At 39.1% G+C, this 26,548-nt stretch overlaps 1 protein-coding gene across 3 annotated transcripts; it reads left to right on the top strand.

Moving 5' to 3' along the window:
• Positions 1-2,436: 2,436 nt before the first annotated feature.
• Positions 2,437-20,651, top strand: ZNF711 (zinc finger protein 711). 3 transcript variants are annotated; one of them, XM_068697500.1, is made up of 10 exons: positions 2,437-2,596; positions 5,579-5,699; positions 6,630-6,734; positions 8,247-8,777; positions 14,578-14,736; positions 15,466-15,612; positions 16,203-16,340; positions 17,706-17,753; positions 18,318-18,353; positions 18,926-20,651. In XM_068697500.1, exons 3-10 carry the CDS (start codon positions 6,656-6,658, stop codon positions 20,101-20,103), a joined length of 2,316 nt encoding a protein of 771 aa, XP_068553601.1. In that variant the 5' UTR covers positions 2,437-2,596; positions 5,579-5,699; positions 6,630-6,655; the 3' UTR covers positions 20,104-20,651. The 3 variants fall into 3 exon arrangements, with proteins under 3 accessions (XP_068553601.1, XP_068553600.1, XP_068553602.1); XM_068697499.1 differs by having other exon boundaries at positions 18,318-18,461; XM_068697501.1 differs by lacking the exons at positions 2,437-2,596; positions 5,579-5,699; positions 6,630-6,734; positions 8,247-8,777 and adding exons at positions 11,003-11,187; positions 11,288-11,378 and having other exon boundaries at positions 18,318-18,461.
• The last annotated feature ends 5,897 nt before the right edge of the window (positions 20,652-26,548 follow it).

Genomic DNA, 26,548 nt, shown 5'->3' with positions numbered 1-26,548 from the left:
GGGGGGGGGGGGGGGGGGGGGGGGGGGGGGGGGGTGGGGGGGGGGGGGGCGAGGGGGGAAAGGTGTCTCTGAAGCTGAAAGTTTATCTTGGCTCTGTAATTTAGCTGCCATCCTGGCTGGTATTCTTTAAATCTCCAGCCACAATTGCTTTTTCTTATTTTCTTTTAAGGTTTCTGTTTCTTCCCCAGTGCAACAGCTGTCTGAAGTGGGTAAGTTTCACCAATGTTACCTTGCTACTGCAAGAAACTGGTAGGCATTTAAGTCTGGACCTAAAATGTATTGAGGGCAGATTTGCCAACTGGTTAAATCACGTAACGATAGGGGTCATTTGTCATGGTGAGTCTGAAAACATGCATCAAAACTCATTGAAAAGAAACCAGAGATTTTCTGAATGTGATCTGCTTGTAAGATCCTGCGTTATGGTTGCAGGGTATCAGCCAAGGGGACAGGCACTTCTCCTGATATCCTTAACCACTTGTGCTAGATCATCAATCTTAACATCAGGCAGTGGTATGTGAAAGAAAAGTGTGAAGCAACTGCTTGAAATACTCTGGTGTCACTAATAGTAACAATTACAATCTTAAGGAATACCTTTTTGGTTATGTCATCTGTAAAGCATTATGCTTTGGATGTTTGTCTCTTATCTGGAGAGCAGAGAAGCTCTGCAAATCCTTAAAACCTTCATGTTTGAGCTGAAGGGCAAAGAGCAGTTCTGGTCTTCTGCTAGTTGTCATGGTTATGATGTGCTACTTCCCTGTCAGGTATAAATATTTTAAATTAATGTATAATGTGGTGTTTTGGCATCTGTGCATTCTTTCTGATTCAGTGCAGTGACTTGTTATTTGGACACCTGCAGTCCTGGTATCTAGGGTTGGGTTGGGTTTGGTTTGGTGATGTTGGTTTTATTTTATTTAATTCTGGACTTTTCACCACTGCTTTGGATTGCTTTTGCTTGTAACTGCTACCTTGCTCTGCACATTCACATGTTGGGTCTGGGGTTGAGTGCAGTGTCACACTGTTGGCAGTGGCCTTGTTGTTACTACTTTATGCTCATTTTACTTTTGAGATTTCCCTTGATACTATTCCAGAAGAGAAAATACAGCACAGATGGGATTTTGTTGAAGAAAGATAATTATCTCTCTTTTTCTGCTCTTCTGATTGAATCACCTTGTAAGATTCACTCACTTCCACAAGCATTCAGTCTTGCAAGTACCCATTCATTTTTCCCCTCATTCCTAATTGTGCTGATCAGTTTAAAATAACTTTCTCATCAGAATGTCTACCTTTTGCTAGAGCATCTATAACATCTACAGTAATTCTTAATTATTGTATTTCTTCGGTGTGTGGAATGATGTGGTCAGCAGCTTTATTCCATGACTCTTCTGCTTATGTCTTAAAAGAAAGAAAACATGGGGGGGAGGAAGAGGGGTGTGTGAAACACAGCAAAAGTCTCTTTTTTGAATACTTGATTAAGAGACAAAGTTTGAGGGTTGAACATGTACCTTGTAGGTGTAGGTAACGACTACATCAGTCATTTAATCAATGTAATTGTTAATAGAGCTGCAAATGGTAAATACTTAGGACCTGCACTTTGTTAGAGATCAGTATTACCTCCCTAGAACTTTTTTCTTTTTTTTTTTATCTTTGCTGGACCTACCACTTGTGTTGAGTACTATGGGGTCGTGGTGGAGGTGATGGTATTGACACAGCCACACCCGAAGCAATGAGGAAAGCTGCCTTCAGTGCCACACCTGTGCCAACAGTTTCTTTCAATATAATGCCAGCGTTTTCTTTTGTTACGTGTATTTTTGGTACTTTGGTACTGGCCTTTACTGCCTTAATGCTGTGCAAGAATGAAGGCCCTGAGGGCTGCCTTGGGCTACCTCTGGTTGGTGGGGGTGAGGGCAGTGAGGTTGTCCCCGTGCCCTTTTGGGTCTGTGCCCTCTGAGACAACCGGGAATAGGGGCAGAAGCAGGGCTGGGTCTCCCTGAGCACCCTTGGGTTGGGATTTTGGGAAGGCCTGGGCAGAAGGAAGGGCTTCCAAGCGGGCCCTGAGCCCCGGCCATACTGGAGCACCCGGGGGGGGACCCGGGGCGATGCCCCCCAGAACGGGGCCGTGTGTGGGGGGCCGCTTCTTCCCCTGCCTCCCCCACCCCGCAGCAGGTGCCGCTGCCCCCCCCGAGACGCGGGGCCGGCTCGGGCCTCTCGGGCCGGCAGCGTGCGGGCCGCGGGGGGCCTCCGAGGGCCGCCCCGCGCCCCCCCCTCCCCGCCGCCCCGCCCGCGGGGCCGTTGCCCCCCTCCCCGCTCCCCCCGCCGCGCACAGGCGCGCTCGGCGGCGCGGGCAGCGTGAGGGCAGCGGCCTCGGCGCGGCGGGTGCGCCTGCTCGGCGCGCGGGGCCCGCAGCGGCGCGCAGTGACGTGCGGCGGCCGCGGCGAGGCCGGCGGCGAGCGGGCGGGCGGGCGGGCGGCGGGGGGGGAGGGGAGCAGGCCGCGAGCGCTCGCGCCCCGCCGCCGCCCGGCCCGGCCCGGCTCGGCTCGGTTTGGCCCGGCTCGGAGGCCCTCAGCGGCGGTCCCGCGGCGAGGCGACGCCCGCACAGGTGAGCGGGGCCGGGGGGAGGGGGGGTACGGAGAAGGGGAGGCCGCGTTCGGGGCCCGCCGCCGCCCCTCAGCTCGGCCTCGGCCGCTCGGGGCCGCAGCGGGAGGGCGGGCGGGAGGCGGCGGCCGGGCCCCGCGGCTGAGGGGCCTCCGCGGGCGGCCAGAAAATGGCGGAAAACAAAATGTCGGCCGGGGAGAGAGGGAAGGAGGGAGGTGGGGAGGGCAGAAAGGCCGCGGCCGCCCGGGCTCGGCGGGACGGGGCCTGTCCCCCGCCTCTCGGAGCCGCCGGGTGAGGGAGGAGGAGCGGCGGGGCCCTGCGGCGGGCGGCCCCGCGGCCCCTTTGTCCCCGCGCCGCGCCCCACCCCGCGGCCGCCTCTCCCCGCCCTCCGCCGCGCACGGCCCCGGTTCGGCCCCGCGGGTGGGGCGCTCCCGGGCTTTGTCCCTCGGTGAGGCCCCGAGCCCCGGCCCCGCGTTCCTCAGCCTCGGGTTGTGGGAACCGGGGCCTCTCCGCGGTTGCTGTCCCGTGGCGTTCCCGTTGGGCGCTGGGCTAAAAAATTGGTGAAAACCGCAACCCGTGACGGAGATGTCTTCAAGGAGGACAGCTCGCTGCTGTGCCTATTGAACTGCAGGTGTAGGAGATAAAAATGCAGCTCTGAGTGTCTGGGCTACCAATTTGTTACATTGCAACCCTTCTGAATTTAATCAAAATGTCACATACAGCCTAAAAATATCTGCAGCTCTGGGCTAAGTATGGTGCTGTGGTCTATTGTATGTAAACAAGGCCTACGAAGAATTAGAAGAATTGCACCGTTTCAAATGAGTACCCAAGGGCTGACCACAGAAATTACTTCACAGGACAGCGTCTCACCTGAGCATTTGGGCAGGGATTGTTTATTGGAACCATGGAGATATTTCGTATTTGCATGGCCCTCTGTTTGGGGCATATCAAGGTTTATTAAATACATACTTCATATGTGAATTTATTAAGTTATATATATATATATATTTTTTTTTTTTGTAGAAATGTCTTGCACACTATAAAATTCCAAATTTATTTCAAATATGACAGCAGTGCCTGGAAGCCACCATTGATGGGAGCATCATTGTGCCTTTGGGTACAGGGGAGCCTCCTGTTTTTCCCTGGGAAGTGTGGAATTGCTGAGGCCTTCCTTTTTTTCCCCTCCTTAAAACACTTCACTGTCAATTTGGGGGTGCTTGCTGAAAGGTTTCTCAAAGAAAACTAAAATGTTAATGCATATTTTATGTTATGGGAAGAGTAAACTCACAATAAATCAATGTATACGCACAGAGCAATGTTTCTAATGGCCTGGGCCTTTACCACTTTTTCAGCTGAGTGTTAGGAGTTGAAGTGTGGTCATCCCAAACTGCCAGGCATTATCTTTGATTTATAAAATGCTGTTTACATGGTGTTCCAGCCCCTAGACAGAGAGGTCGTATATTCTCTTTTTCATTATACAATTTATTGCCTGGTCTCAACTGAGCCCAGTCTGAAGAAGAGCTTGGTACAAAGAACTGAAATATTTCTGCAGGTGGAAATCAACCTTCTCCCTAAGCTAGTTAGAAAGGGAACTCTAGTCTTCAAAAAAGCAAACCAACATCGAAGCCATGCACATTTTAGCAATTTAGTCTCAGTTTAGGTTTCATTATTTTTATTTTGGAATCTGATGGTAATATACTCCTTTTTGTTGTAAGACAACATCCTATAATTAATGAAAATGTTAGCAAAATATTCTAATGTGAAATTACGTTATTGGCTAATGCTAATAAAGCATTTTCACAGCATTTTCTTTTAAATGCATAAATGAGAAGGGTCAGTAGCAATAACTTGAGGTCTTAATAGTTTGATGGAAGAGGATTATGAGAGTGTACAGACTTGTGCCTTTCTGGCATATTTCTCAATGTCCCTTTTCAAAAGCTTTGTGTGGAACCCATCTGTAATTGTGTGGGTGTATAACAGTGTACTACAGAAGAAAGCACAGTTAATGGCTGCTACCTTTTTGTGCTGCTTAGAAGAATGAAATTTGCATGTATATGCAGTGTGCGAGATTAAATCATCTGCACTGCTGAACTTTACGAGGAAAAATAACCAATTGCAGCAGAATTGCAGGCCTTCTCCGTTGTTAATTGTTCCAGCATGAGCAACAAAGGGGTTGGTTTCCTGCTGTCATTGCATTCTTCTTAAGATCCCAAATTAGACACACAAAAAAAAATATCTGATACAATAGTTGATGCTATTTTGTCCTTTGCCTGCACTGAGGGTTTTTAAGAGTGCACTTAACAGTGGCTGGAGACCGCTTGCGTCAACCAGAGCACACCTTCAGTGGGTTTGTTGCTAGCACGTCATCATCCTTCTCTCCTGTTAGGGAAAATTGGAGACACTCACAGTACATGCCCAAAAGGTGCTGTCTTTGGGAATTTCCATAGTCTCGTTAGTTACTGGGAAAATAGTCTTCTTGGCAATGGTTCCATTTCCTAGCAGAAATTTTAATCTTAATTAAAACACCAGTCTCACTTTGTACTGAATTTTCTACGTAGCACAGTATGTAGTATGCTTATATTTGAGTATCTAATTTATAATCTGGAAATAAATTAAATAGTTTGTTAAAAAGGAAGAAAACCCTGGCGTATTCTTCCAGTAGTCTTGAGACTGATATAATTTAAGATCGTTTTCCATGGTAGTTTATGTTTAGAAAAGGATTATATAAGGCTGAAGGCTGTGATTGGAAATTGTAGAGCACTGCATTAGTTCTGAAATTGCTGTGCTAAATTAACCATTGGTTAGCTGGTGATTGAGTGTTGCGTTAAGGTTCCGAAGTTGCTTTGTTATTACAGTGGTGAACAAATTTTATCTTGAAACAAAAATTTTAAAACAATGTGAAATCTGAGTGACATTTACAGGGAGAAAGTGTTGCAAGGCTGATGGTGACAAGAGGTGATGCAAATTTTTTCTTTTGTATCCTCAGTTCAGTTGGAACATCCTTGGGGTGGAACGGTGACTTGTGCCTGAAACTGCCATCACTGCAGACTGCTTGCTGCTTCCTTCACTTGAGGATTTCCAGTTCCTTCCTTGATAACAAAGATGCAGTAAGCGTGGATTGTTTTCCACTCTTTTTTTTTTTCCACATTTTTTCTATCAAAAGCTTAAAAGGGTCAGTTTCCTATTAGTGGGGTACTGCAGATAGCTGTGTAGGACCCGGTTTGTCCTGGCAGCAGAAGTGAGGTGGCACAGAAGGAACAGTGTTGGAAGATCAGATTTCTAGAATAACCTGACTGTTCTGAAATAAAATGTCAACCAGCATGGATCATACGCCCCTAGCACTGGGGTGGTGCACGGAGGTGTCAGCACAGCCGTCTGTTAAGCGCTGACGTTCTTCTGGAAGTTTCAGGCAATGGGGACGTTGAAATAAGTTGGTCTTACTAATGCTTAGCTGCTGCCTGCTGCAGTGGGTACCTGTGCTGTGCGTGCAAATCTCAGTGCCAATGCAATTTTCTGCCAGGTCTTTTTGTCAGAAATTTTTAATGATACAGAGGGCTTCATACAGAGCTCCTGAAAATCACCTTCAGCGCTTTTGTTCGCAGAAATCCAGAGCACTGTGCAGTTCTTCAGAACTTACCTACAATTAAACAGCAATGAAATTTACACATGGAAAATTTGTTTTGAAATAGGTGATGGATACAAAGTTGTGAAAGAATCTGAAACATTGCTACTCTGTATGCAGTTCTCTGCTTTCCTCAATGCAGCGTGCTCTATGCATCTAGGATTGCCTGCCACAATAGATGATTAGGTGAAAGGGTATATGCAGGTTATATATGGAAATATTTGCAGGAGTTTAGGTCAAAAATTATAAAAGCATGAGAAGAAAGCAAAGTGGGCTGTGTGAAGTACTGCATGCTTTTTTCTTGACCTTGTGGATAAATGTTTTTCTGTGTCTGTCAGTGTGACAAGTGAATCCAGCAAACCTGGTCAACACAGTAGTGCTGTGTTTAACACAAATTTGGATTTTGTTTTTGCAGGTATTTGTGAATGAATCTAGCTGAATATGGATCCAGGTGGTGGAAGTCTTGGGCTGCAAGCGCAAGAATCCAAAATGCCTCACACTATGATTATGCAGGACTTTGGTAAAGATTTTATCTATTAAACATTATGTTTTTAAGCTATTTCAAGATGTTAAGCTGACAAATAAAACTGGTATTTGCATGGCTTTTTGGAGAAATTTCAAATGATGATGTATATATATGTGATGTATAATAAGGCTTTGTATACTTTGGTTGCTGATAGACTTTGGTTGCTGATCTTGAAATGGTCACCTATTCCAAAAAATTGAAGTAACTTCAAAAAAAAAAAAAAAAAGTCATCATCTGTGTCCCAAAGCACTCAAGCTGAGACAGGAGATGTTATGGCGAGTTCAGTGGCTTTGTGGTGTGTGTGCCTCTGCTTGAGATAACGCTGGTGGGCTGTTACATCCCCTGTGTACCAGTACAGGTATCGGTTATTTACGTCTGAGCTTTTGTGCGGTTGCCTTGATCACTGTCTCCAGTTTAGGAGATGTAAATGAGGTGGGAAATAACATCTTTGTGTGGTAGAAGATAATTTAATACATAGGAAACAATTTACAGATTTAACTAAATCTTCACGTTCTGTGTGTATTTAGAAGTCTTCACTTAAGAATTTCAGTCCAGGGGCTGTACTGTTGTAACAAAACCTATCTGGAATTTATTTTTTTTTAATTAGCGGTTTCTTTTGATGTCAATGATAAATAACCAGAATAATTTTGAAGGTTTAGAGAAAAGACAGCAAGAAGTCTCCAGTCTCATCCTTGTGGGTCTCCTTTTCTTGCACTGTGGCAGGAGAAGACCTTCTCAAACACCGAGCTTGTGTCTTTACTCTGATGTGAATGTCTTTTAGAGCGTGCTGAAATAATTTTATTTGCTGTACCATGTTAAATAATTTTAGTATTTTTTTCATTGTGATAAGAACCATGTTCTTGAATGTTTTATCCATTAAGATTAAATCTGCTTTTTCTGGTTGCATTGAAATAAATGACTCTGTGGTCCCTTTTTATGGATAGTAGGTTGCAAGCAGGGCTGACCAGTCAAATCTGTTAATGAAAAACTGGTTTCTGCTTCTAGCTATTCCTTGCAACATGGCACAGTGTTGCAAATTGTACTATAAATATAGCGTACAACAAAATATTTTTATCAAGGCCCATCCAGTGTAAAGGATCAGAGTCCTTTTGTTGTAACAGCAGTTAATGGATTGTTACCACACTTCCAGTAACAAGAAGTTTATCAATGCTTAAATTGCTACTGTAATCAAATATTTTCTTACTGGAATTAAAAAAAAAAGGAAGAAATTGAAAACTGATAACAGTTTTTAACATATGAGCATTGTAAAACCTTAATTTGGCAAACTCTGCAAGATGTCTTAAAGAAGAGTCAGGTTTTTTTCTTAAAGAATACAGACAACTTTGAATAGTCTTCTTCAGGTGAAATGTCAAATGCGGATTGCTGACAAGTAATCCAGTTTTGCACATCTGTGTTTACCTTATCTGTACAATTATTCTGTTCCTTAGATAAACTCTGCTAATGTAATAATCTTAACATTTCTTCTCGTTGATAATTGTTTTGTAGTGGCTGGAATGGCTGGCACTGCTCATATTGATGGAGACCATATTGTTGTGTCAGTCCCCGAAGCTGTGCTAGTGTCTGATGTTGTTACTGATGATGGAATAACCCTGGATCATGGCTTAGCAGCTGAAGTTGTCCAAGGACCTGACATCATCACTGAAACTGATGTTGTGACAGAAGGTGTAATTGTTCCCGACTCTGTTTTGGAAACTGATGTTGCTATCGAAGAAGCTTTAGATACCAGCGATCATGTTTTGACTTCTGATCTAATAACAGAAACTGTTAGAGTTCCTGATCAGGTGTTTGTGGCTGATCTTGTCACGGGTCCTGATGGACACTTGGAGCATGTGGTGCAAGACTCTGTGTCAGGAGCCAACTCACCTACGATGGTTTCAGAAGAAGTCCTTGTAACGAACTCAGATTCTGAGGCAGTCATTCAAGCAGCTGGTACTGTTCCTGGCTCCACGGTGACTATAAAAACAGAAGATGATGATGATGGCAAGAGCACATCTGAAGACTACTTAATGATATCTTGTAAGTTAAACAAAGGTAGATAATGAATAGGAGGTTATCTAAAGCAGAAGTGGTGTAGTGGGGAGAAATTACTGTAACTGGACTCTCAATCCACTCCGTGCTGGAACTCCCAGAACGTATTTAATTATGTAGCTAATTCTTGTCTAGATTTGGGTTTGTGTAATGAAAAATCCATTATCATTGATACAGCAAGAAAAATAATAACATTCATGCTGTTGAGTATGTATGCTTCTGCTTCTGAAACCAGATATTCCTGAAAATTAAGAAAAACAACATTGCAAAGTTAAATGTTCCATATACTTCCAGTATGCAACTTTTTTAAAATACAAAGTCATATTTACCATATTATGGAGGTTCACGTAAAAATAACATGTTGGGTTTCATCGGTAAAATACAGCAAAGGAAAAGGCCTTTTAAAGATACCAAAAATATTTTTTGTTAGCTGAATTGAAAATTATAGTAGCCATGTTATCTTATGTTACGCTGTTGTGGACTGAACTTGATGTTAGGGGGTTGTGTGCATTAACTGGTCAGCTTTCCAAAAGTGCAAAGTGGCTGCCAGGTTCAGTTCCCACACAGCATTCAGACCCTGTACAAAGTTGGTGAGAAAGCCAAATGGTCATACGCTATTTGTTGAGCAAGAGCTACCAAAAGCATTAGCAAATTTATGCCTTAGGTATATGAAGTTTCTTCAGGGGTTAAACTATACTCTGAAGATAACAATTTTTATTGTTGTGCACACAAATTTGATGAAATGTTTCTTTTAAATTTTTGACTTCTCTGAGTTAGCTATTGAAATGTGAGTAGGTCAAAACAGATTTTTAGTCAGAACCAATATGTCTTAAAAAAAAAAAAAAAAAAAAAGGACAAAAGTGCCAAGTGTGTTGAAGTGTCAGTCTCTTCACAGTAAGCACCATTTATTAAAAATTTCAGGGTGTGACTGATCAGTGATTATAATGATTTCAGTATTTCATACATGAAATACAGCACTCTTCATAGCACTTCCACACAACATATTGTTAGTATTTATTTTTCATTCAGTACAGGGTGGACAGCAATGATTTTTTTAATCATTCTATCATTACAATATTGCTATGTATCAGCCATGGAAGTTACAAAGTTCTCTGGAAAAAGAAGCAAAAAAAAAAAAAAAAACAAAAAAAAAACCCTCAGTCTAAACCAAATTAGACATACAACAGAAAAACCCCTGTGTGTTTGTAAATAAAGGAACGCCACTTTTACAGTCAGTTGTTTCATTGCAAACATTCCTCCTTTCTGACAGAGTACTTACGATGAGTTGTATTCTGTAACTGCGGTATTTCCAACTGCACCTTTGTAATTGTAAGTAAAGTCATCTTTGGAATTCCTTCTTAGATAGATGTGTGATTTGATGATAATGATCGCTGTGCTTAGACCAGAGCATCGGAACCTTCAGTAAGCTGTGGGCTCAGCTGTGCCCCATCCATACCTAGTGTTGGCAGGTGTTCTCAAGCCTGGTGATGACTTTTGCAACATTTCAAAGCCAGTTTGAGACCCTGTTTTAAGCAAATCACATCTGCATGTACTTATAACCATGATATATGTTTGAGTAAACACAGTTGGAAGTTACATTATTGTTCTGTAATTCTGTTCTAAAGTAACCATTTTTAGGTATACGTGAAGGCAGTCTCTTGCCTTTTTTTTTGAGGCTGTGTTGTGCTGTGTGGGCCAGCTTAACCCAACAAAGCATGTGGACTGAAAAATCTTGGTTTTCATGCACACATAAGATGTGCCATAGGCTATGCGTAATCCTCTTTTTTAAAACTCTGGAATACCCATCAAAAAGGTATTTGTAAAAAGCAAATTAATACAAAATAAGCACATACGGTATGGTCACGTACCCACCCATCTCCTACTGAGAAGTGAAAATTATAAATAGTGTATCCCATTTAGCCCGAGAGGGGTTAGCACGCTTGTAGCTTAAAGCATACCCTTTTTTGTTTTTCAGGTTTGCGATATTCAGACCCACAGGGGATTGCCAGCTCCCGATCCGTGTGTTGGCCCTGCATGCACTATGTTGGTGACCTCATACCCACCAAAGAACAACACTGGAGCTGGCCTTTAGGGGTAAGGTACTGTTCCGCCACCGCCGCCTTTGTAGTGTATGACAATACAGTGTTATGTAGTATGCTGAACATTTTAGTTTTAATACTCCTATATTGTAACCTATGGGATATAGAGTAAGTATATCAGACATCAGAAAGATAAGAAAAAATGTAAAACCATGGGACTTATCTTGCCCTCCTGTTAACCCTGTGGGCTCCTATGGTGGGTGTGATATCACCAGCATAGTGCATGCTGAGGCATCACATGAATTGGGAGCTGGCAATCCACGGTGAATCTGGACATCACACACCTGAAAACAGCTAAGGTAAGTTTAACATTAGAAGTGTGCTGAGTTTTCCTTTAAACCTTGGTACTCAGGAGGATTCAGCATATATTTATAAAGGTTCTCTGTTGTGTTTTTTCAGTTAATTTTAAATGACAAGATAATAATATATAGTGCTTCTGGTGGATGAGTCAGATGTGGAAGACACTTTCTTATTCTTCCCTTGACATAAAGTAAGCATTCCTGTTCCTGGGCAATATCACAGGGAAAAGGCATGAGATAACGTTGTTGAGTTAGCAGTGAGTAATTGAAATCATATTACTTAGACAGTAGGATGTTTTCATGATCTTTTCTTAAAAAAAAAAAGTCCTAATATTTTGGAACTTTTCAAAGATTACATGCCCTGCTGTGTTGTTTTATTGCTTATCTAAATGTGTTTTAAAAAATAAATTGAAACCATCACATTTACTTTGTATAAGATGGCAATTTAAGCAGTAGCAGTTGCTGAGCCAATGGCTTTTGTTGCTGATATATTTCAAACAAACAGCAACATCTTACAGTAGGTGGTCTATATCAGTAACGTTTTCTCAGTCTACTTAATATTTTTCAAATTTTGTTATATTTCACTTTGGTTTCCTAAAAGAAGTGATTTCAGAGGCCCTTGATACACAGGCTTCCTGATCTGGTTCCATAACTTCATCTTGAATTGTAGAGACTGACGATCTTTGAAAATACACGTGGTGGTTGATGGTGTGGAAGTAACCACTAATTTTAAAAATACTGTTATGAGTCTGCAGTAGCTTTACTGGGTTTTTACTGTTTTGTTGCTTTGTTTTTAAAGGGCATTACAAATTTGAGGGCTTTACTTAAAATGGTAAAATACAGCATTTGAGTGTATATACTATATTCATGTAATTTACTTTAATTTTCTTGGCTGAAAATATTTATTTTTGTTTAAAAACTGAAAAATTCCTCTTTTTTTCTCTATGTAGTTGTTATTGAATTGGTATTGATGTCCTGGTAAGGCAGCTAATCTAAAATTCTGTGTTTATTCTTATACTGTTTCACCAGATACGTAATGATGTCCAGTCACTGTCATACAACATAAGTTAAATTGTTGGGAAATTTGTCTCTAAAGGACACATTATCGCATATAACCGATTGTTCCCCTGTTCAGCAGGAAGTTGCTGTACTGCTTCCATTACTGAAATACTTATTTTCTGTGTTAAATTGATAATGAGTTCATAAAACTTCGCAGTTTAGAGAAAGTTGGTGTTGCTTGAGTTGCAGATTTGAAAATAACTCTGCTACCACCTGCCAATTCTAAAGTTACAATAACAGCACACAATTAGTGATTTCTGCCACCCAGCCTTTCACTTTTCTTTCTGTGTTTTGGCAGCGTATCTAGTCATACAGCTACACATATGTATATATACATAATCACTCCTGCCTTGTATTATGAGTTACTTTTGATACCTTAAAGACTTGTGTATGCAGTGGGACCATCCATTGTGCTAAAATTAAACGTGTGTATCATATTGAAGAATTTGGATAAATTGTGGCTTGCTTGCTTGTGGTGTTGGTACTCTTATATTGCCCTGCAAGGTAATTTGAATGTAATGTACTGCATGTCAGATTTGAACAGACTAAGATACTGATGTTCCTGACATTGATTTTAATAGAGATACAGTTTTTAATTAAAACCATTCTAGAATCTTTTTTCCAGAGGAAACTTTTATTTATTTCCCCTGATCAGAGTCTGATTCTTTTTGGCTATTCAATTAAACTGTTGCTCACAAAGAGAAACAGGTCAACCATAGGATTTTTTTGCATTCCCTTTAAAGTTTATCAAAACATACGATTTAATTTTCAGAGGTTCTAAAATTAAATATTACTTCATGCCTAGTTCTGTTGTCAATAACTTCTGTACTTTTCTGATGCAGTCCAGGATTTCTGAAATAAGGTTCCTCAGTGTGTAGGTGAAAAATGGTGGATACCTACTCGGATGGGTTTATCTCTGGAATCCTGTCTGTGTGTGGGAAGAGCTTAGTTTGGGATTGCTGTGGTGGATTCCAGCCCTGCTGCAGGAAAGGCATCTGCTCTTTTTCTAGCAGGTTCTGAACCACCTCACATGAATGCCTGGAGTTTTAAGAAAAGCTTAAGCTTGTACCTCACTACGTCGGGCTGTAGCCTGAGGTAGTTAAAAGCAGCTCTTCAAGAGCAGTCATTGCTGCACGGGGAGCAGGAAGCTTAGAGGGGGATTGGGAACCACCGCAGCCATCCCGAGGTAAGCCACCCCTCAGCAATCAGAGCCTCAGCGGCCCCGTTGAGCAGGCTCAGGCCTTACTCCTGGAACACTGCTGCTTAAATATTAATATAAATGATTGGTGTTAAACCTTGTTTGCACATATTTTAGTGTTACATATGCAATAAACTGCCGTCCATGAACTGTATTCAGTTCAGGTTTTATTTACAATTTGTGGAATTCTTCCGTTTAGAGAGTGCATTCAGTGTGTGGTACACAGGCTTGGCTTGGCCGTCTGCAGAGAAGCCACTGTTGGCCACTGAGAGAAGTGTGTAGTCAGTACCTGTGTCAGAAAGGTGCTTGGTTCGGCAGCCTGTTAGCAATTTGGGACATAGATCTGCATAAACAGATACTTGTGTGTGTACTGTGTTTTTAACAAAATAGTTTTCCTTGTAAACTTTTAATGGTTTGAATGTGTTTTTGTTGAAAAAAAATGAGTATTTTGAAAACACATCAGAGTTGGTAAGACGGATACATAAGGAACAAGAAGTCTATTTCAGATTGTATTATTTGGATTTATTTTCACCTCATCTTTTAATTGGCTATATATTATGCAATAATCTTTGTTGATTTTAATGTTTTCAAGTGATAACATGGATAAAATCATAATTTTGTTTAGGGTGAAGAGGTAGTCCAATTTTTGATGCACACTTCTATCACTGGAAATGTAGTCAGGAGTCATTACTCGTGATAAGAGTATCTACTACTAAGAGTTGGTCACCAGTACTTTAGAGTAGGGAAGAAGTTTCTTGGAACTCTTAGACTGTAATAGGCAATTTTGGGCTTGTTTATAACATTTTTGGATATGTATGTTTAATTTTACTATCTGATACATTTTTGCTTTCTAAGTGTGATAGCTTCAGAAAAAAACACGCTGTGGTGACAAACTCTCTAGTGTTCTTAACTCTGTCATTCATTAAATGTTTTCAGAGTTGCAACAAAAAAATGAGTACTGAACTTTCAGAATCTCTTTCATGTTCCTTAAGATGAACTATTTGGTGAAGTCCATATATGGCAACAAAACTTTCCTATGCATGGGGATAATAGTGGAGAAAATGATGCTACTGATTACTGTGACTTTTAAAAAAATGTATTTGAGCCTCATTGTTATTCTCTTACCTTTACAGTGGATGATGTTGGAGAAAAACTGGATCATATAGGAAGTACTCCCTTGAAAATCAGTACCGAGGTGGCAAATGATGAAGTTGCTAAAGATGATGGGTTTGGTTCAGAAGTTATCAAAGTGTACATATTTAAAGCTGAAGCTGAAGATGATGTCGAAATAGGTACCTTTGGAATTTTGTATTTTTCCAGTAGTAAATAAGTGTTTTGTGGTCTTTGTTTGTTAATTTCATGTAATACACTGATCAGAATGTTTAGTGGAGTGTGACATTTGTGGAGATTGCTCATATACAATTGATGCTTCAGGTGTTATTTTCAGGTTCAGGTCAACAAAGTAACTACGTATTTTGCTGTCCCATTTTGAATGGATAGTACCTGATTCTGTTGAAGGCTAGTGGTTATTTCTGTAAGGTTCCTGCGATTTTACTATTTGGTCCTTCGTTTCTTTAAAGTATAAGAAAGGTTGTGAAGACTATGTACTTCTGAAGGCCATGGGGAAAGAAGATCGAAATAGCATGTTAACGTCCCTTATCTATTGTAGCATCTGTTTCATCAGCTATTTCCTACATGATTATCAGGGCCTGGTCTTAAAGTATGGTTCCTTCCTCTGGGGATGGGTTGTCAGTCTTGAGGAACAGACTGCTAATGCAGCAGCAGGAAGAACCGAAATTTCTTATGGCTGAAAGCTAATTTACAGCAGGGACATTCTTGTGTGGCACTCTCACTGCTTCTGATTACCATTCTTAAAGACAGACATGAACACCAAAACATTTAATTGGAGTTTTATAAAATAACTTTATCGTAAATAAAAAAAAAAACTTCACTCTGAAATTAATCTTGAACGTGGTTTTGTTTACATTCACTTAATGTGTTTAACTTTTTTTTTGTTAAAGGCGGGACAGAAATTGTCACAGAGAGTGATTTTCACAATGGACATTCAGTAGCTGGAGTAATTGAACAAGGAGGTGTTGGTAGAATGCAGCGAGAAAAAATGGTTTACATGGCTGTTAAGGACTCTTCTCAGGAAGATGAAGATATTAGTAAGCATAATAAGAAACATTTTTGTTTCTCATGCTGTTTTGTACAACAATATAAGCATCATTCTCAAGGACTTTTTTAATTTTTCTGAAGGATTCTTCAGCCTGAAGTAGTAGAAAACTAAGCTCATCTTCCCTAAAAATAAAGAGCAGGCTATAATTATTTTAAAGTGATGTGGATAAAATGCACTTTGTGCATACTGTATGCAATCATTTCATTATTTATATTAAATTTAACATTTCCATGGATGAAGTTAATGAGGTTAGTCAAATTTCTCATTTTTCTGTTTTCCTACTGTGAATTACCTTGTTTAATCAGCTTTCTGGAAAAGTGGCAAATGTCATCAGTTACAAGTTTATAATTTTCTAATTTTGAATTTGTATTGGTATTTATTTTGTATTTATTTTTATCGATACGTTTTCTTTCTTTAAGGAATGTCTGAATAAACAATGATCCCCTAAGAGAAGGGGTGGTTCTAAATGCCAAAGGAAGTAAAGTAATTTATAATGGGTATCAATCAGAGTGAGAGCAAATTAAGTGAAAGAAAATTAAGGATGTGAAATTTAAGATACATTCTTCTCCTTTAATCCAGGCTGTGCTGAAATAGCAGATGAAGTTTATATGGAAGTTATTGTAGGTGAGGAAGAAGCTACGTCACTTCCAGACACACAGCTTGAAGACTCTGGTGTGAATAAAACTTTTGTCCCTGTTGCTTGGGCTGCTGCTTACGGTAGGAATCAGTATGCTTATTTTCTGAAAATCCCTTGCATTGTTTTTTTTTTCCCAATCTAGCTTCCAGAATCTCTGTGCAATTGTCATAATCTTTCACCTTTCCTTAGGGGTTTGAAAACAGCTCCTTCTGATCTATTAGCAGCGTCAGTTAGTGGAGTTGATAAAATGCTGTGAAAAATTCTTTTCCACATAATTCACAACCTTTTACACATAAGGTCCTTGGCTTTTTTGCAGTTCAGATACAAATAAAATGATCCCATTTTTACAGTGGTGTGTTTTTTTTCTTTCTCAATGCTGGCTTGTCAAACAGTTGTCAGATTACTTTAGTAGTTGGTTATCTTGAATATAACAAATGGGTTACTATATGTTGAGTTTTAGAAAATAGAAAGGAAAGCTGTTTGGAGGATTTTGGTATTCTTGCTCTAATTTACCATCTCAGATGTACAGAATTCATGTTTTTTTGATGGTTGAAGTCGGCTGTTGAAGGTCTTACAAAAACAAGAATAGGTTTAAGTATTTTACATTAACTAGAAGGAAAGGAGAATAACTTCAAAAATAGTAAGAAGAGATGCGTGAAGCTGTTCCTGATAACTTTATGTTATGTAGCATGTTTTAAACCTGTTACTCCTTTAAATTATGAAAGAAAAAATAAAATTTGTTTTCTGCAGCAATGTTTCAAATTGTAGAAGTATCTTATCAGGACATGACAAATTCTGAATATTCTCTTATTTCATACTTATTTTTTTCCAGGATTTTGGCATATTAAATGTATATTAAGAGAGTATCAGATCAGCATCAGTAGTTGGGCTTATGAAGTGGTTTTGAACTGCAGAGCCTTGGCACTTAGCAGTAAACACTTTCAATCCAAAATGAGGAACATACTCTTAAAGTGTTACTTCTCCATCTGGTAGAACTTTGTAGTGTCTCATAGATGAGTGCTGAATGGCTGATAAGGCAGAAGTCTTACTAGCTGCCTAGTTCTACTCTGGAAAGATAAAGTACTTTCATCTCAAAAACAAATTGTGGACTTTGGGTATCCTCATTTCTGGATTGGTATCCAAGGTTATTTATAAGGGTGAAAGTTTTCAGAAATGAGCTTATTAACAGAGAGAAGCAGAAAAGACAGCGTGGTAAGCATGCAAACACAGCTTCAGTGGATATTGACTACTGAGAAAGATGTGATTTTTATTTCTTGGTGCACATAATTATGGAATACTGAACTGAAGTGAACTGCATATCTCAGTTTGGACAGATTGAGCTATTACTTTTTAGTTAAGTTGGTTTTCTCTCATTCTCAGATTTTCAAAGCCGTCATCTTTAAAAAGAACTTTAATTTTAATGACTAAAATACCATTTTCTGCAGGAGATGAAAGAAGACTACCCAGAAGATACGAAGATGGTCAAGCGGCAGGTAAGAACATGCAAATGTGCTGTGTAGAACTCTAAAACTTAAGCTTTTAAAAATATCTATGTTTGTGTGATAGACTCCTGATCAGTGAGTGCAAAAATTGTCTGTGAAGTATATGTTGAAGGAGTAGTCCTTCTCTAGTATTTAGAAATGAGAACAATTTTAGATGTGTTGTTGGCCTTCAGGGTGGGTGGGGAAGCTGGGAGAATCTGCAACTTGGGTTTTATATACAGTTCTGTAGTCAGAACAGAGAATGCAGTTGGTGAGAAGTTCAAGTTACATAAAAGGAAACAACCAGCATAACTTGTAAGAATTAATGTCTTGAGAAATATGAGGCATCAATGAATATAGTTGAGAATTAATCAATGTTAAAAGAAATGCGTTCTTTTGCCAACAACAAAGGCAGTGCTTTATATAGGCACTCTGTTTTTTGTATATGTTCGTTGTAGAGGAATGGGTGATGGTTATTTTAATAAGTAGTAGATCTGTTGCTGTGCAATTCCAGTCATCAGTCCCAAAGAAAAAAGTTGTTTAAGGTTTTTTATGGTGTTTAATTTTTGTTTCTAGGGAATAACTTGGATACACGATTAGAAAACAAAAACGGTAATGCAACACAATACCTGCAGATTTGTGATAGCATTAGCACTAATAGAGTGCTAAAACAAAAAAACAAGAAAAGGAGGAGAGGAGAGGCCAGGCAATGGCAAACAGGTAAACACTGTATGGTTATGTGTATTCTCATGGAGTGGTACTTACTCCATTACTATTCCTTTTTTTTTTTTTTGTTCCCCAAACCGGTGCAGAATTAAAAAATATAAAAGGTGATTTGCAGATTTCCTGTGTCCTTCCCCCCTCCAATTCTGTGCATAGAAAATGTAATTTTTGCTACTGAAGTCAGTACGCTTTGGGCTGATGTAATTCATTTGAACTTTGCAAGCTATTAAAAAGTAATTGTGGATATACTCACTGTACATCTGATACCACTTACGTATTTGAGCAGTTTCTAAAACAAAATACATAAACTGTAGGTGCTGTGGATTGGTTGTTTTTAAACTACTGAACTCTGTCTGCTGCAAGTGTAAGTGCATGAATCTGAACAGCAGTTGGCTGATTTTAAACTTCTTAATCCGTGAATTTATTTCCTTCATAACTTGTTTTTGTTTGTTTAAAAACAGCTGTTATAATAGGTCCTGATGGACAGCCCTTAACAGTTTACCCTTGTCATATATGTGGGAAAAAATTTAAATCCAGAGGATTCTTGAAAAGGCATATGAAGAATCATCCAGATCATATGATTAAGAAGAAATACCAGTGTACAGACTGTGACTTTACAACCAACAAAAAAGTAAGTTTCCACAATCATCTGGAAAGCCATAAACTTATAAATAAAGTTGATAAAACCCATGAGTTTACAGAATATACGAGAAGATACAGAGAAGCAAGCCCATTGAGTTCTAATAAGCTAATACTGAGGGACAAGGAGCCTAAACTGCACAAGTGCAAATATTGTGACTATGAATCTGCAGAGCAGGGACTACTTAATAGACATCTACTTGCAGTTCACAGTAAGAACTTCCCTCATGTTTGTGTGGAATGTGGGAAAGGATTCCGTCATCCATCAGAGCTGAAAAAGCACATGAGGACCCACACTGGGGAAAAGCCATACCAGTGTCAGCACTGTGTCTTCAGATGTGCTGATCAGTCCAATCTGAAAACTCACATCAAAACCAAACATGGGACTGATTTGCCATTTAAATGTGAGCACTGTCCCCAGGCTTTCTCAGATGAAAAAGAACTGCAGCAGCACACAGAATTATTTCAAGGGCATAAGACTCATCAGTGTCCACACTGTGACCATAAGAGCACCAATTCAAGTGACCTGAAGCGACACATTATTTCAGTTCATACAAAGGATTTTCCCCACAAGTGTGAGGTATGTGAAAAAGGCTTCCATCGTCCATCCGAGCTCAAAAAGCATAGTGAAACCCATAAAGGTAAAAAGATACATCAGTGTAGACACTGTGACTTTAAAACATCAGATCCTTTTGTACTGAGTGGGCATATCCTCTCAGTTCACACCAAGGACCTGCCTTTTAAATGCAAAAGATGTAAAAGAGGATTTAGGCTGCAAACTGAACTTAAGAAGCACATGAAGACCCACAGTGGAAGAAAAGTTTATCAGTGCCAGTATTGTGAATATAGCACTACGGATGCATCAGGCTTTAAGCGGCATGTAATATCAATACACACAAAAGACTATCCACATAGGTGTGAGTATTGCAAAAAGGGGTTCCGTAGACCATCAGAAAAAAATCAGCATATAATGAGGCACCACAAAGAGGCCATAATGTAATATATGATGTCAAGAAGGAAGCAATTTAGAAACTGTGATATGCTAATTGGGGAAAAAAAATCTCATGAACTGTTTCTCCTGGTTTCAAAGCTTGATATTAAATCATAACTTTACATTCTTTGTATTAAAAGTCTTAAAAGTATTAGGGTTGACAGGGGATCTCATAGCCCTATGATTGTTGCTTATCAGAACCTGAAGAGCACTATAGAATGCAGAAAGATGGATGAATGTCTTAAATTTGCAGAAAGATGGATGAATGTCTTCAAATTAATGGTATTACACATTGTTAAGCTATAGAAGACAAAAAGATGATTGTGTTATCCATTTTGTCAGTAAGAGCATTTGTCTACAATATGAAAACAGTTCAGATATATGGTGGGGTTATTTACAAATTGTTTGCTAAGGCAACTGAGTCTAGCTTCTTGTGCAGTTTTGAAAGAAGAGTATTAGTCAGTCACTTGATCATAACGTTTTTAAATTGTGCCTGGAAATTATATTCTAGAAATGGTGAGATTTAGGGGTTGTCCCTCTTTTTTTTTTTTTTTTTTTTTTTTTAGGAAAAAAAAAAAAAGACACATTTCATTGGGAAACTTTTTTGTTTCCTTTATTAGTTAGGTCCAACACGTAATTTTTTAAAAGGTTTTCAAAGCTGCTAACCTATTTTATTGCAGGATATGATGTTTAAAATATAGCATTATGTTATGATCTCAAAGGTGGTGTTCTGGTGCTAGGGTTAAAGATGTGTATGTATATAATTTCCCTTTTTTATCTGAATCTACAGTTGAATGTTGTTCAGTATGGCACATAACAAAATTAACTTTGAATCTGACTTTTTTTTAAGGATAAAATGGATGCAGCTGATAGTGTTGTGACTCAACACTAATTTTTTCTCAATACCTTCAGATCTCAAAATAATATTAAAAAGAAAGTTGAAAAAATTATAGTTTACTTTTTTTTAATTAAAATTCAGAGTACTTAGAAGTTCTGTAGGGCAGTGTTCTTTACAGGTATGACTATTACTGTCCTACCTCCTGATAGGAAATTTTCAGTATAAACATAAAATTGCACCTTTTAATCAATTCTTAAAAAGAAAAATCTATACCGTGCTATAAACATGCATTTCAATCTGTAAGAAAGTATATATGCAGTATTTAACCAGAGAAATATGCTGCCACTAGAGTTTGGAGGTGGATCTTCAGTTTACAGTGTATACATTTGAAATATGCATCCCTTTAAACAATGCTTTGTGTTAGCATGCTGCAAATCAAATGGCGCTTAATATAACAAGCTGGTCTAGGGCTATTTAATGAAAAACCTGTTCATAAATGTTACGCATATAATGTGTATTTTTTATTCTTTTTAGTTGCTTCATGTTTGCACACAGCTGTTTACATGATAAATTGTAACTTCATGCTATATTGTGGCTTTGTGTTTCAGATAATGTTCATATTTTGTTTTTGCACCAGATGAGAATCAGTTCCTTGAGAAAAAATTTTTTTTATATTTCTAAACTTCAGAAAGTTAAATTTGGGAAATCTCTTAGAAAAATATGTGTTTTATGTGGCTGTAAAAAATGATGTACACGCTGTAAAATAAGATTGTCACTGTTATGTGGGATTATTATTTCTAAATGTGTTACTCATCGTAACGGGCATACAATAAAACGCATCTCTTGCACTCCAAATTTTTTGGAGTATACTTTTCATTTATGGTGATTTAGGAAAGTCTCATTGTGTGGAAATTTGCTTAACATTTCAATTACATTATTATTCCCTAATTTAAAATGCAATAACATCTCAAATTAAGGGTTTACTTGAGGTATGTTTATCAGACTACTGAGGGGGGAATATTGGGGTTTTAACTGACCATTTATATTTACAGGTGTAATGTACTTAAGTTTATTTCTAAAATAATTATCAAATGTGATACTGACATGCCTTTGAAATTCTTTCTTTTAAGTGAAGAGCGCATTAGATTTCTCATGTTTTGGGAAAAGACAGGTAGGTACTACCTTAACTGTGTAATAAGAACAGTCGGCAAAATGCTAAAAATTCTGTCTTAATTTTCTTCGTTTTAGAATACTTGAATTATGACATCAATAATTAAAAACTTTAAGAAAAGAGTGCAATGTTAAATGAACTCTTCCCCAAGGATTTCCATCAGACTTTTAGCCAGTGAAGTGTTAGGTTTGTACTAACAAACAGACATTATGGATTTATTAATCTGGTTTGTTTATAACACTTTCTTTTGTATGCCCAGCATTCAGAGGAGGAGGAGGAGGCAGTAGTATTCAAAAAGTCTTAGAAATTAAACTTGTGTTTTGTTGACAATTTTAATGTTTTATTCCTGAAAATTATATTGAATGCGTAGACAGAAGGAGATTCTTCATAGCAGACTGAAGATGATCATTCTGACTCTGTGACCAAGCACAGATCCGTGCTGGCTCATTTTTCCAGCTTAAGGATGGAGACAATAACCAGGTACTTAAGTATTTGTAACATCATCTTTAGCAAACCTTGTAAAAATGCTCAGTCCTCATTGCTTAAGGAGCTATCACGTTTCTTGTGGTACAGAACAGTCCATGGGGGCTACATACAAAAGAAATTAAGCTTCTGGAAAGCCAGCATTTTAGATGGTGATAAAAATGTAGACATAATGCCTGTAAGCATTACCTTCAAATCATATTTTGATACCTCTTCCTATTCATGCTTGGTATTTGGTATTGAACTGTATTAACATTTACCATTGCGGCGTATGTTTGAGGATAACAGTAGTGTTTCTTCCAACATACCTTCCTGGAACATGAAAATCTGTGAGGAATGTTTTTCAAGATATGAGGGCAGAGATAGTGGTTGGAAAAGCTACAGCTTTAGTTGGTTATTATCAACTAAAGTACAAACATGTGGAAGTAAGGAGGACTTGAAGAAAGGTGCAGGGTGGTACAATCTCCTGTGTATGAGCCCTGCTCTTTGTGACAGCTAGATGGAGAAGCTGAGTTAAGTTTAACATGATGGTTATAGGCAGCCTTGTCCAATATGAAGTCCCAAGAGAAGTCACCACTTTCATTTGATTGGCTTATTGCTTTAGAATTTTAAATGTTTTTTATTTATATTAATTGTTTGTTTCTTCTTTTGGCAGTGGAACAGTGAAATGGACAGTGAAACCCAACTGGGAAGAAACATTGTGGGGACAAGGTCTGTTGAAGAGAAAAAATAACTCACACAGCAGTAAGGTTAATGTATTGCTATCCATATGCTATCCGTGTTGGACTTTAAACAGTATCAAAAAATAATTGTCAGACTTTTTGCTTGAGCAGTGGTTTTAGAATTCATTAGGTTGAAAGTAGGTTGAAATCCCCATCAATGCTTCTGCTTCTTCTAGAACTGTTGTCTTTGTAGCTGCAGATATTGAAACTTCTTGTAACTGTCTTTCCAAGTTAGATGGGGAATGGGTGAAGAAGGGGTGTTGGAGTTATTAGGAGGGCTTTGGTAGTTTAAAAAAAAAATAAAGTTTTGGTGGATGGAAAGAAGAAGGAATCACCAAAACCAAGCATATGGAGTGTGTTGCTTATATGATGTTGGGGCTGTGGAGGAAAAGATGTAGAAGCTGGGTTTAGGGAAAATTAATGAATTCAGAAGCTGGACGAGGAGAAACCCGAGAGGAAGTGGTAGTATATACAGTGCTCCTATTTTGTGCATGTTGTTTGAGTAATGTAGGGTATTTTTATATATCACTTGTGTAGGTATTCTCCCAACAGAAGGTAAGACTCAGGTAGAGCCTCCACTACTTCCCACTTCCTTACACCCATGTTTCCTCATTATTAAATAATACTTCCCCAATATTATTTCTGTATTAAAACTAGTGATTGATTGGTCTCTTCCCCATAAGCTTCTACCTAAAATGTAGGAAGAAAAATTCACCTGAATCCTCAGCAGCTTGAGGCAGTTCCTAAATTCTTCTCGGTGTGCTTTCCCAGTAAATAAGAGAACTTGTGATGGCTGTGTTAGTTACTGTGGAGGTGTCGTGATTTAAAAAAATACATCGTGTCAAATCACAGTAAAATTCTTTATCTCAGTACTTCTGCAGATCCCTGCTCTGCGTAGTCTGTACCTCTGCCCTGACTGGCTCCCTTCCCTGAGCCAGCAGCAAACCACCTTCCATTTACCCAGACCAACACAACCTTAGGAGGGGATGAAGTGCAGACAGGCCCTGCCTATTCATTTGCAAAGCAGATGAGTTCCTAAGTGGTGGCAGGGAGTGAAGGAGAGACACTACCACCTGTGAGCTTTGTAAGTCTTGTGACTAAATGTTTCGTTCAATGGTAGAGTTGGTGGTATCGTATTCTATTACTTCTCCTGCAAACCCTGAATGAAGTCTCCCATCACTGCTGTCACGTTGCACGGTCTCTGCTCTTTTAGAGGTAGTCTTCAGTAGACATGATCATCTTTCGTGCATAGATGCTTTCCTTATTGAAGTTCACCTATGTCTTGCCTTTTGCCATGTTTTCAATAAGGGCTGTGAGCTGTTTTGGAAAGAGGAAAGGTTTGTGCTTTTCAAATGGTTGCAAATCTCCTGTGCAGTGACACTAACAAATAGGAGGAAGTACCTTGCCAAGCAGTTGTGGTAGGATGCCACCCAAAACACGATGAGTAGGGAAGGTGACCTGTGCTGTAAAGCTGTTTGCTGCCTGGGAGCACAACACCGAGGTAGTTCAGCTGTTCTTGACTGTGTATGGATTTCTCCTCTGCTTGCTTCCTGTGGTGATGTACGTGATGTACAAACACGTCATGTTTTCTTGAGCAAGTGGCAGGTTTTAATACATGTGGAAGGGTTGCCCTGAGTGTCAGAGTTGTTTATTGCATTTCTTTGAATGACAGACTAAGAACTAAAAGGAGGAAACACTTAAAATTAATTCTTGTCTGATTCATCGTCTGTATTGTTTTTCTTCAGGTTTCAAATAACCACAATTAAAGGCAATGAAATTGAGAGAGTGAGAATACGGAAAAACACCAGCAGCGTAGTCTTGAGGTAAAGGTCAAGGTAAAGGTATGTTACCTTGATGTAGTATTCAAAGCCTATGTTGACTTTTCAGGCAGAATGCTAGAGGTGTCATTAACTTTTAAACTAGGACTGTATTTGGCTTTTGTTTCACAGCTGAGGCAGAAGAAACCATTCTGCATTACATAGTTGGGTGGAAAAGACAGTAGCAGAAACCAGAAGACAGCTTTTTTTCTCCTACTTTCCAATGTAAGAACAAGAAATTGTATGCTGTCACATCACTTCAGGCAGTGAGGGTTTAGTTAATACTGTTGATAATTTAACAGGGCGGTAAATGCATTGCTGTAAACACATGAAGTAAATGCTGTCTTTGTTTTTTCTAGTTTGCTTCTGTAAAAATGTAGAAGTCTCAGTGGACATACCTGAAATGGAGGTGAAAAATTTTCAGAAGTGTACTGGTTGTAGTTTGAGTGTTAACTAGAATGTACAGAGATGAGTAAATAAGTGAGAAAAGTGCATTGCTTGTAAACTCCAGGAGAAATGCTAGGTCAGTCAGGCAGTGGGTGAGACTACAGCAAATGTATTTTTATAATAAAAAATAAAAATTTTGCTTTTTAAATAAAACTGGTTTTAAAACAAAACCAGCTCCAAATGGCCACTATGCTTCACCTTCTAGTCTAGCTCAGCTTTTTGACAAGTATCTATTGCTTTGTGTTATCTGGGAGTAAGGTATGTTGTTACAGCAATCAGTGCTGTAGCATAAGGCTATTTTAAAACCTCCCTATACTGCACATAAGCCTTAGAGCAGCTGATCCTTGCTACACAATACAATATTGACATCTGTCTTTCCTGGTTAGTAAAGTAGGCTTTTTTAGAATAGGATGTTAGCCACTAGCATGGGGAACAATTAGGGTGTTTTCAAATTTGTCTTAATGCCAGGTGTATATGGAAGACGGTTCACTTGCTAAACATGGCATTTGTCATCAGATTACAACGCCCAACCAGTTCTGACAGTATTGAGAGCCCGTACTTTTTCCTGTCTTTTAAGGGCGTTTACTGCTTTGCCTATGCTATTACACGGTCTTAAGTCATACAGAGCTAAAGAAACGGTTTAGTATTATTTATTTGCTAGAAAGGTTAGTAAGTACACTGAAAAGAGTGTAAAATATGTCCATTAATAACTGATGCTTCTGCTGTTTACAGCTTCTTTCTTTGGAACTGGTTGTATAATGCTTCCAGCCAGACAAGCCCAGCTGCAATCATGGCAAAGAGCACAGTAAGTAAGAAAGTTGATTTGTGTCTCTTTTTATTGGGATAACAGCACCAATCACTATGATAGCATTAAAAAAATGCTTATTTTTCTTTTGGTGGTTTAGGTCAGCAAAGGTGGTAAGTCGTTAGTGTCAGTAAAATTATTCATTGGAATAGAATACAGTACTCTCTGACA

The sequence above is a fragment of the Anas acuta genome, chromosome 13, assembly GCF_963932015.1.
Source record: "Anas acuta chromosome 13, bAnaAcu1.1, whole genome shotgun sequence".
In the NCBI taxonomy this organism is placed as follows: Eukaryota; Metazoa; Chordata; class Aves; order Anseriformes; family Anatidae; genus Anas; species Anas acuta.
Note: the sequence above shows the minus strand (reverse complement) of the source record. Positions and strands in the feature narration are given on the sequence as shown.

Bases quoted from the DNA above. Each gene is read 5' to 3' on its own strand.
- ZNF711 (XM_068697499.1), top strand. From the start codon at position 6,656: ATGGATCCAGGTGGTGGAAGTCTTGGGCTGCAAGCGCAAGAATCCAAA. The intron at 6,735-8,246 runs GTAAAGATTTTA...ATTGTTTTGTAG, and splicing joins TATGATTATGCAGGACTTTG to TGGCTGGAATGGCTGGCACT. The intron at 18,462-18,925 runs GTAAACACTGTA...GTTTAAAAACAG, and splicing joins GGCCAGGCAATGGCAAACAG to CTGTTATAATAGGTCCTGAT.